The sequence below is a fragment of the Gekko japonicus genome, unplaced genomic scaffold, assembly GCF_001447785.1.
Source record: "Gekko japonicus isolate JY-2015 unplaced genomic scaffold, Gekko_japonicus_V1.1 scaffold898, whole genome shotgun sequence".
Lineage (NCBI taxonomy): Eukaryota > Metazoa > Chordata > Lepidosauria > Squamata > Gekkonidae > Gekko > Gekko japonicus.
In genome coordinates, this window is record NW_015160238.1 from 124,094 (window position 1) to 135,569 (window position 11,476).

The window sequence follows — 11,476 nt, forward strand, 5'->3', positions numbered from 1 at the left end:
AAAAGGACTTGTTCTTTTATCCCGTGACTATTGAGCTTAGTTAGGAGCCTTTGATGAGGAACTTTATCAAAAGCTTTCTGGAAGTCAAGGTAAACAACATCTATTGGGTCCCCCTTGTCCACATATTTGTTCACTCCCTCAAGGAACACTAGCAGGTTAGTGAGACAAGATCTTCCCTTACAGAACCCATGCTGAGCCTTCCTCAACAGGTTTTGTTCATCAATGTGCCTACTAATTCTTTTTTTAATAACAGTTTCCACCAACTTACCCAGTATGGACGTCACACTGACTGGCCTGTAATTTCCCGGATCTCCTCTGGAACCCTTTTTAAAGACGGGAGTGACATTAGCTACCTTCCAGTCCTCAGGACGGGAGGCAGATTTTAATGAAAGATTACATATTTTTGTCAGGAGATCCACAAGTTCACATTTGAGTTCTTTCAGAACTCTCAGATGTATACCATCTGGGCCTCGTGATTTATCAGTTTTTAAGTTATCAGTCATAGGGCCTCCTTTCTCATCATCTCAATCTGACTCAGGTCTTTCAACACCCCTCCAGGAATCAGTGGTTCTGGAGTGGGCAAGCACTTCTCATCTTCCACAGGAAGACAGAGGCAAAAAATGTATCCAGCTTCTCAGCCATTTCCCTATCATCCTTCATTACTCCTTTTACCCCTTGGTCATCCAAGGGCCCCACTGCCTCCCTGGCTGGTTTCCTGCTTCAAATGTATTTGAAGAAAGTTTTATTGTTGGTCTTTATGTTTTTTGTTCTATGCTCCTCATATTCCCCTTTTGCCTGCCTGATCACAGACTTGCATTTTATTTGCAACAGTTTGTGTTCCCTTTTATCAACCTGAGACTAGCTTTCCACCGCTTAAAGGAATCCTTCTAACCTTTTACAGCTTCCATTACTTTGTTAACCATGCAGAATTTTTTCTATACCTATTTGTGCCTTTCCTAACCTGCGGTATATATTTTTTCTGAGCTTCTAGGATTGTAGTTTTAAATAGTCTCCAAGCTTTCCCAATGGTTTTGACCCTTTCTACTTTTCCTTTCAGTTTCTTCCTCACATGTCCACTCATATCAGAGAAGTTACTATCTAAGTCTACAGTTGATATTTGTTATCACTGTATTTTGTTGTTTTTACTGTAAAAATAAAAAAAAACTTTAAGTAATAAAAAAAGTTAAAAGTGGTTGTGTCAGTATTTTTGGGCAACTCCCTATTTATACAAATGCTGAACTCAATAACATTATGGTCACTGTTCCCAAGCGGTGCAATCACTTTAACATCTCTCACCAGGTCTTGGGTGTTACTTAGGACTAATATAAAGTTAAAAAAATATTTTGGACTAGTGTACATTTAAAATAAATATCAGAGAAATAACTTGACTTACTTACTGCAGACAAAATGCTTGTTCCCCAGACAAATGAAAACAAGTAGAAAAATGCTAGTTGTCCTGATTCGTTGAATTTGCTATGCTTTGTTTTTGACAAGTGGAGACGTCTATTAATTTTCTAGAAATTGAAAAAGCATAATACATTAGGAAATGCATGACACTCTTTATTCACTATAATACATTTGCCTTAGAAACCAGTCTAAAAATTCTACTGTATCAGTATCTCTTAATTGCAGCATTTACGTTTCAATATTGCAAGTCTCTAAATAGGTCCTGCCATTTACTTGTTACTATTAGTCAAGTCAGCTCTATGAATGAGAGCCACAACAGATCTATCCTTTCATATTAATTGCCACAGCAGCCCTCCAAACACATTAAACATTTTTGTTCACATGATAAGGTAACATGCACAGCAGACTCACTACAATGTGACCCAAGCTGGTCACTGCCTCTCATATGCAGTAGAGGTAAAGGCTGATCACAGTCAGCAGGCCTAGCAGACTCCTACGTAGCCACGCAGATGTGGAAGTCCCAAAGGAACTGTGAAATGGCGGCACAGTAAGCAATGCTTTTCCATCATCCCCCAAGCAGATGCTTTCCTATCACCACCCTATATTGGCATAGCTGCACAGCGGCCAGGAGATTGACCTAAAGAATCCTAAGATCTAAATTAATTTATTGTTTAATTATTTGCATCCAGCTTTTCTCCTCAGTGTGGACTCAAAAAAGAGAAATACAATGATCTATAAAGAAAACTAAACAAAACCCGGGCACTAGATGGGATGACGACAACAGCATGTCATTGCACACAGTACCCTTTTACTCTTCCTGTTTTCATTAAACATCATCACAACAAGAAGTTGGTACTGGGGAACTGCACACCATGGTACATACCCCTGAAGTGCTATCTTCCATACTCTATGGTTACTGGCACTGATGTAGAGATATTTCTTCAATGGGTCTTGGTTCTGCGTGTGTGATTGCTACACTCTCCTAGAGGTTAGCCAGGGAAGGTGAGGAAGTCATGACTCAACTGGCTTTCCCAGTTTGGGTGTTGCATTAGATCACACCAGGAGTAGATTGTAGATTTCAACACCTGGCATCAGCTGCACAGGGCAGTTCGGGCTCTATGCTACTTGCTCACTGTGAATCATTCCAAAGTTTTCTGTTTGAGAAATTCATTCTGCAGTTCTGAGACTTTATGCAACTGTTTGAGCTAGGTTTATAAGATTATGCATGGGACAGAGCAGGTAGAGAAAGAGGTACTTTTTTCCCTTTCTCACAATACAAGAACTCATGGGCACTCAATAAAATTGCTGAGTGGTCAGGTTAGAATGGATAAAAGGAAGTACTTCTTCACCCAAAGAGTGATTAACACATGGAATTCACTGCCACAGGAAGTGGTGGCGGCTATAAGCATGGACGGCTTCAAAAGGGAATTATATAGGCATATGGAGCAGAGGTCCATCAGCGGCTATTAGCCACAAGATATAGATAGGGACTCTGGGGCACGTGATGCTCTGTCTTCTTGGTGCTTGGGGGGGGGGGGCAACAGCGGGAGGGCTCCTAGTGTCCTGGCCCCACTGGTGGACCTCCTGATGTCACCTGGTATTTTTGGCCACTGTGTGACAGAGAGTTGGACTGGATGGGCCTTTGGCCTGATCCAACATTGGCGTCTCTCTCTTATATTCTTATGTCTTACTTAACAAATGAGGATACCTGCATAACACCTATATAGAAGTAAGAATGCCTATATAGCACAGTGTAAGAGCCCCCTCCTGTGCAGTTGCCCTTCCCCATGACAGGAGATGTCATGCCTTCCATGTTGGGGCTCCTCAAGCCTCAGAATTGGGGAAGACAGGACACCAACTGAGCACTGCAGGTCCCTCCTTTCCTCCTCTAGAATAGCGCTCTGCCTCCTCTCCAGCATTGTGCTACCTTGAAGAGCCAATCATTCACCCAATAGCCTCTACACCTGCATCTGGCCCAGTCTTCCCTGTTTCCCCAGTCCAGGTGTCCTTCTTCAATCATCTGCTGACTGGCTTTTTAGGTAGGTAGCCTTTTTTCTGGTGCCCTTCCTACCCTCCAATGGCTGCAGACCAGGTAGGTACCCCATCTCTGGGGTCTTGTTGGGGGGCTGGGTGGGGTTTTTTGATCCTGGGCGCAGGCTCATTTTGGGACAAACGGCCAATTGGAATACATACTGTTTTACTTACAAGATTTTTGATTTAAAATGTACCTTAAATCAATAGGTTGCCAAATTGAATTTAGAAACTGGCATACTGATGACACATGGCACAACCTACCAAGCTGCTGTCTATTCATGTCAAGAGGGCTTTACAGGAACCCTATAAAGTTAATGTCACCTGCAATGTACCAAAAGGGCAATCACAGTCATTTTATAAAACCAACTGACATATCCAATACAATTTTGTCTAATTTACAAAGTTCTATGACACAAAACTCTGTACCTCACAGTCACCTAATGCAATTTGGTCTCTTAAACTGAGCAGCCCATGTGGCACTGCCTTCTGGCCTGTATTCATCTGACTGCTCAACAACAGGGCCTGCGACAAGTGGATCCAGCATCTTCAAGGCACAACACCCATCTTAAGCACAGATCTGAAACATTTTGTAAAGAAATCCTGGCCCCACAATTAGGTGGGGAAGACAAACAAGGGTTACAGTCTGATTCTGGAGGCTCTCTCCAAGTGAACTGCCAGTTACGGCCTTATGCAATCTATGCAGAGGAGCTCTTCCCCAACTCCCATATCAAAATGCAAACCTGCTTATTCACCTTGCAAAGGGATCCCAAATATAACTGACCAAAATCTGGAGTATACTGCTTTTACCCATAATAATTAGTTAACAATATAGCTGGTAACATAAGACTTTCTCTGTTTATTAAACTTTTAGAAACAATATCAAAAATGCACAACATCCAACATATCCACACCCATGCAATAACTGTAAACTTACATCTAGTATGTATTCCTGAATCACTGCATGCAGAATAATGGCTATAAGCATGTAGAAAAAGATGGTGGCCATGTCTTTTGGACCATACTCATAGAAATGAAGTGGCTCAGGCCGGTCATCTGAAAATGTACAATATTGCTATTACAACAGTATCCAGCTGTACTTAAGAACACAGAAAGCAAAAGAAAACACTTAAAAATAAATGTTCAGTAGTAATGTATATCCTAAACAGTCTGCTACAATAAAATTTTGTTCTCTATTCTGAAAAACTTTACTAAATACTTGAACCTACATAATATTATAATTTATGGAGAGGTCAGCATAATCTGTCCTAAGAATGTATTGAACGATGTAGCAAACCTTGAACACTTGGAAGTACTCAACACACAGCAATTATCATCTGAGATTAACTACATTCTAAAAACTAGAGTTGCTTTTCTATGGTGTTATTTAGTTAGAACGAAAGCTGCTTGCTGCATATTAGAGTTAAATATAATCTCAACGTAAAGGTTTTGACGTCTGCTAGGTGACTGATTTTGAGATATTTACAACTTCATGTAAATTTGTATGTTCACAGAACTGCTGGGCTGGAAGGGATTCAGCGTACTTGAAATACTGTAGTTAACGTTAAGATAAGATAGTACAGCTTCCACCATGAAAATCAAAATGCAGTCTAAGCCTTTTAACCTAAAATTGCCCTGCACCTGGAAAATAGTTCACTTGCACTCTCTCAGTGTCTCACATGCTTGGAACTCTTTTCCAGTATTCCTAGCACTTCCTTGATTTCAAATCCTTATGCAAAATCCACATTTTCAATTAAAAGCCATTGTCTTAAACCCCTACTCTCTACTGGCAACTTGAACAAGGCCTAAGTATGCCTAACAGGGGACAGATATAAGCCAATGTGGTTGCACTTGCTGCTTCCATTTCATCTTTCCCATCTTCTCACTGCATCCTCCAGCACTATAGAGATAAGCTTTTTGTAGGAAGGGATGTCTTTCCTCCCTCTTCCCCATTATTGTTTTGATTACTTTGTAACATCCCACAAGCAATGACATACCACAGAACTATAGAGACTGGGTTGCCACCACTCCATTCAGCTAAGTATGGATTATTCCTCCATCCCAAGAAATCTTCTGTGTGAAGGAGGGCAGCAGGATATAGTGCAATAATGGATTGGATCGAACAATCCATCAGTAGAAGGAAGGTGCTGGTAGACATGGATTTTTGCTGCATTCTCCTCTCCACAGCTGTCCCTTCTAAACCCAGGAACAATGACTGCAGTACGGGTGTGCGCTTGGTATATCCAAATAAATACCCAAAAAATATATTCTCTGTAATTTTCGAGTATTTATTCAGCCAATTCAGACAGATTAAGAGAATCTGATTTGGCTACCAAAATAGCTGCACTGAATAAAAGCCAATATTATTTGGCTTTTATTCAGGTGCGGCTAGAAGGCATTTAAAGAGACTGTGGTTCATTTGCTGAGTCACACTGCTGTGAGTGAACTCAAAAGGCATTTAAAGTTTAAATGCCTTCTGAACTCCACAGGGTATAATGGAGCTGAATAGATTCAGGTTTCCCAAATATTTACCTGAATACAATACCAATACTAGGATTTGGGAATATCAATATTTTTCAGGTGCAATATAGTCCCAAATCAGAAAAATGCTGATTTTTTTTTGCACACCTCTAGACTGCAGGACCTGTGTGGAGGTCTGCAGATTGCAGAGCTGCAGACAGGAGGGGAAAAGGAGTGAAATCACCCCTCCTCCCTTTTCAATCTGCAGAGCTGCACCCCTGCTGACAGCTCTGCTGAATTCAACCTATTAGATAAATTATTAGTGTTAAGAAACATCAATATTGTATTACTTCAAAAGGTATAACAAGGACAGAGTATAAAATATAGATATATGCAATTACAGGTATATTCTTACCTGTAGTATATGTAACATTGTACTGAACTGTGATAAACATGATGGCATATCTGGCTGTAACCTGAAATTTAAGGTAACAAAAAAAAAATACAAATATTCAAACTGTGGTATTTTGAATATACATCTCAGTAACACTGGTCCATAACATGGGTTTTTAAAATAGCTACTAATAGAGCCATCGTAAACAGAGCTATACCAGAGGCAGACTAGGAGATTAACAAGGCCCAGGCGCAAGCCAGGCTGAATGGCCCCTGCCTTAGGCTAACCCTATTCAGTGCAGACGTGGCCAGCAGTGCCAACAATGGGTATCTATTGTCTCCTCTTGCACCGTCACCAGCTGAGCAGACACCCATCACTGACACCACAGGCTGGGTCTGAGGCTGGTGGCCCCTGCAGTGCTGCCAGAGCTACTGGTGCTTAGTCTCTGCTTGCTTCTGGCTTCAGCAGCCTTCCAGCCCATTGGGAATGTGCCCTGTAAGTTAATGGTCACACTATCCCTGCATTTGAATCAATGGGTTTAGAAAGATGTAACTTTGCTTGGAATGGCACTGCAAATCTTGCTGAATTTGTGTACACAAAGGATTGCATCAGTGGACTACACCAAAGGGTAATGTAAATGCAACACTAGCAGTCCTTTAACTATGGGTAAGATATTAAGATCAAGGGACTGATCTTTGGTTATGGTTAGTCATAACATTTGCACTGATGTTAACCACATGTAAGGCTATGCAGTATTCCTCAAAATATCAGAAACTAGGTTCAAACCTGATTAAGAGCAAACCCACTTTCACATCAACAATCTCAGTGCAGAATTAATAATAATAAACAGGTAAACCCAGTGCTCTGCAGAAAAGACAATGATAAGTCTGCAACCTCCTCCCAGTCTCACAACTATGTGTGATGACAGGATAAATCTGTGCCAGTCCACAAACATAAAATGCACAAATATCTCAAATTTATGCTAACTTGTGCATTTCTGTGTATAATAAAGAAAGCACCGCATTACATTTAGTCCTGCATATCCTGAATTATATAGACACAGCTCCTCTGTAGATGAAATCTTAAAGATTAATTCCCTCTCCAACAATGAAATCTTATACAGAGTTACTCCAGGATAAGCTCACTGATTTCAACAAGTTTAGACTAGAGTAATTCTGCATAGGATTGCACTGAAAGAGCAGATGTAGGCCTGAGAGTCCCCCTGCCCATGTATCCCGCTTCACCTTTAGCATGAGGAAACAGAAACATGGTTTAGACATCTTTCTGTACTGTTTCTATGCAGAATACTCACAATGACATTTCCATGTATAGATATCCTATTACACACATGCAGTGATGTACAGTGAATGATCACAGCAGTTATTTAAAAAGACCCCTTAATTCAAACCCAATTAGCAGGTAACAACTTGAAGATAGAGCAGTTCAAACATTTCTTTACTTATTTTATTAACACAAGGTGAAATGGAATATTTAAAATCCTTTAAAAAGTGAAGCGTGAATTATACATTTTGAATAACAGGCAAAGGAATCAACAACACTAATGGACATACTCTATCATAGGTGTTTAAGTACACTGAAATAAAAGAGATTAATCTCAACTATGCTGGTTCATAGCCTAAACAGTTAAACCAATTAATCTACCATTATATTTCCATTGTGAGTCTGAGGCAACCATTTCTTCAAATCTACAGGCTTTAGATGTGTTGAAAGGACGAAACTTTAGAACACTCTTTGTACAATGAAAAAACCCAGTATGTCTACATATTGTAAACACCATAAAAGACATCAGTTATGAAGGCTGCTACTAGCTTATCACTTTGACTGTCTTTGCCACTGCTTGCAACTGTATCATCAAACAGTAATAAAGAAAAGTAGACTCTAAATGGAACTGAAATATTACTGTTGCTACTGAAGACCCAAGAGAAAACTCTTGCACTTGGATAATCCTAATTTTTGAACAGGAATTGTTGTCCATTGTAAACTTTGATTACATATATGTAATCTAAACGTACTACACTGTAAGTTAAATAGCACATCTGCAGTCCTGCAAAAAAACCAAAAAAAGTTCATGTGAACAGCCTCCTGCAGGTTTCTCTGTACCAATAATCCATAGCATTGGACAGCAAAACTATGCCAAATCCTCTGGCCGTATGTTATATTTAGATTAATGCAAGTGGTTTGCAGAGTGAAGGCAGGAAATAACCAAAGACCACTGCTGTAATTAAGTGATTACCTTCCCACCAGCAATTCACACTGGTCTTGGATGAACACAGTCTCAGCACAGTGCCACTCCAACCTATCTCCATCTCAACTGTTTGGGGGAGATTATATAGGGAGATGTGGCAACTAGGCTGTCTAGTGCTGTCACTATAGGTTTCTTCGTCTTATCTGATAAGTACAATAGCTGGAAAATTCTTGGACCTAAGGAATACAACAATTCTTGGACTCCATCATAAACCCCAGGTGGCTGACCTTCTACATTACTCTTCTTTCTCCCTCAAGCCTGTTTCTGTAACTATGATGCTTGAATGATAATCCTATCCTGCATCTCTAAACTTGCTTCCCTGTACCCATCCATGTCCACAAGCTTCTCTTGTCTTTGAAGGGTGTTTCTGCCTCTCAACAATTTCAGATTTAGGCCTCTTGAAAGTAACTGACCAATTTGGTAAGCCACATTGTTCATGGTGTGGTGGTTAGAGTGTCAAGACTAGAATATGGTAGACCCATGTTTGAATCCCCATTCTCCCATCAAACTGTGCATAGCATGGCTGACCTTGGGCCAGTTACTCTCTCTCAGCCTAACCTACCTTGCAGGTTTGTTGTTGTGATAAAAATGGAGGATGGGCAAATGATGCTGTAAGCCACTGTGGGTCCCTATCAGTATAAATAGCTAAATAAATAACTAAAGACAAATCTATTTCCTGGTTCTAACAGCTGACTTTACAAGTTTGTCTTCAGCTCACCTATTAGTACAATCTAGATCCTGATCCATCCTGAAGTAGTGTCTGAGTGGTAATGATGAACCTGGAACAAAGAACAGCCCTCAGGCACATAGAACAAGACCCTTTATTTGTCTGGGGACTCTCACCTAACACTGGACCAATTGTTTGTAGTGCTCCAGCCAGCAATGGTGCAGTTGCATTAAGAAGCCCTAGATTTAAAATTTATGTAACTAACAGCCTTCTAATTAATAAACTGTAAGAATGCATGTTGTAGGACAGGAGAACGAATAGTGCAATACTACTGAGAGCTATACTCTTCTAAGTCCATTGAAGTCAATGGGCTATAAAGGGTGTAATTCTGTTTAGTATTGCACTGTAATTTACCAGATGTGTAGCACTTTCATGCCACATCAATAAAAAGTTTGGTTGTTGTTGTTTTTTAAAGCCTACTGCAGATCATTTCTGTTTCAGAGTTGTTTTGTGGGTTGGTGAGTCATATGGATAAGGATGTGTTCATCTAGAAACCCCTGAATTTCAGCTGTTTATAGCCTTGCATATGACATGCAAAGTTGCACCTGAGACTCTTTGGATCCTGCTATTGATTACCTTGGAATAGTTTTACATCCATCAGGATCAATGACTTCCCTAGGCCATGAGTGATCTATACCTTGGTTAGAGCCCTAAATACAGGAATTCTACATACACCTCTGATCAAATGTACTCAGAACTGGGCCACTCATACAGTGAACGATAACAACTTTCCTGTACAGAACAGCAGCAACAATACCTGTAATTGTAGGTTACACCAGCTTATCACCATTATAAATGTGATGTGTTTATTAGCACTATGAAAATCTGATCTTGCTTAATGCTACTCACAGACACACAAGACCAGGCCTCTTAAAACCCACGTATCTAAGCACCAATCAGTTTAGAGAAAAAGTGATGTTGAGGTTCAAGTCTGCTTGAAAACACTACTTTATAATATTTGTAGCTACTCGCAGTGAAGGCACTGACCCCTGCAACATGCTCAGGGATCACTTTATAGGGTACAGGGTTGAGTCGCAACACTAAAAGCCAATGCCGTAACTGCATGTGGCCAGTTTCAGTGAAGGACAAGACAAACAGATACTGGAAACTGAAACTGGTAGAGGGGCCAGAAAACCTCTCAATGAAGGTTTCACGTGGTCCTTAATTTCCTCTCAACGCGAGGTTAATTAAAGGACGGCACAACTAGAACATCGAGGCTACGTCTTATACCCCCGTTTGGCTCGCTTGTACAATCAGTCTGTCAGATGACTCTTGGATCAGGTCTTAGTTTGCTCCCCCACCTATGCAACTTGCAGATTAAAGGGGCCCAATGGTTGCAGAAGGGGACGGGGGTGGGGAACGATGTAGGATGTGCAAAACCTTACAGTAGGCCTCGCCAGGCATAAGATGTCTCTTTAGCACAACACACCTCCCAAGGAAGCGCCAGGAACGTCACAGTGCGAAATACAGCAAAAGGAGTTCCGCCAGAGGAAGAGCTCGAACTCCCAAGAAGGGAGAGGGTCAACACATGGGGGAAAGGGGCGTGGCTCAGCCAAGAAGCGCGCGCTGCTGCCCACTCCGCCTCATTCCCCACCCCCCTCCCGTAGAAGTACCTCGAACATGAGCCCCAGGAGGAGGCCTAGGGCTAGGCAAGACACGGCGTCCGCGTGGTTCTGGATGACGAACTCATGGCTCAGGACCGGCGGGCTCTTATTCTTTTTCCGGAGTCCCATGTCGGTGGCGGCAGAGATTTCCGAAAAAGGTCGAACTCCAGGGCCAAAGTTGAAGGGTGGGCGGGTGTGGAAGGAACAGGCGCAGTTCTCGTTACTTCTTCCACAACCCTCGTCTTTCCCTCACGCCCAGTAAACACCGACGGACCCCACCCCGCGTCTCTTCAACGCCTCGGGCCGCCCCCCCCCGCGTCTCTTCAACGCCTCGGGCCGCCTTCTTTCGCACGGCTGGGCCAGTCGTCGTGCAGAGTCGTTTGACGGACGGCTTCCTCGGCGAATCGCTGTGCTAGGTTGGAGGCGAGGTTTTTCTTGGGGTGGGAGGGAGAGGCTGGTCAACGTTCTCAACGGCTGTTTGAGGGCCGTGTGAGTGGCAAGGAAATCTGGCCAGCCAGGGGAGCCCGGAGGCGGGGCTACAAGAGTCCGTCCACTCGGAGTCTTTTGTGCCTGTGGTAGAGACTAAC

The 11,476-nt window shown here is 41.9% G+C and overlaps 1 protein-coding gene across 1 annotated transcript in view; it reads right to left on the bottom strand.

Moving 5' to 3' along the window:
* The window catches only part of LOC107111986 (translocating chain-associated membrane protein 1-like), a 24,418-nt gene extending 13,279 nt beyond the window's left edge, over positions 1–11,139 (bottom strand). Inside the window, exons 1-4 of the mRNA XM_015413044.1 lie at positions 10,899–11,139; positions 6,314–6,374; positions 4,376–4,494; positions 1,398–1,514 (exon numbers count right to left, since the gene is read on the bottom strand). Of these exons, the coding sequence (XP_015268530.1) occupies positions 1,398–1,514; positions 4,376–4,494; positions 6,314–6,374; positions 10,899–11,018 (417 nt within the window). The 5' untranslated portion in view covers positions 11,019–11,139. The remainder of the gene's footprint in view (positions 1–1,397; positions 1,515–4,375; positions 4,495–6,313; positions 6,375–10,898) is intronic.
* Between the last annotated feature and the right edge of the window lie 337 nt (positions 11,140–11,476).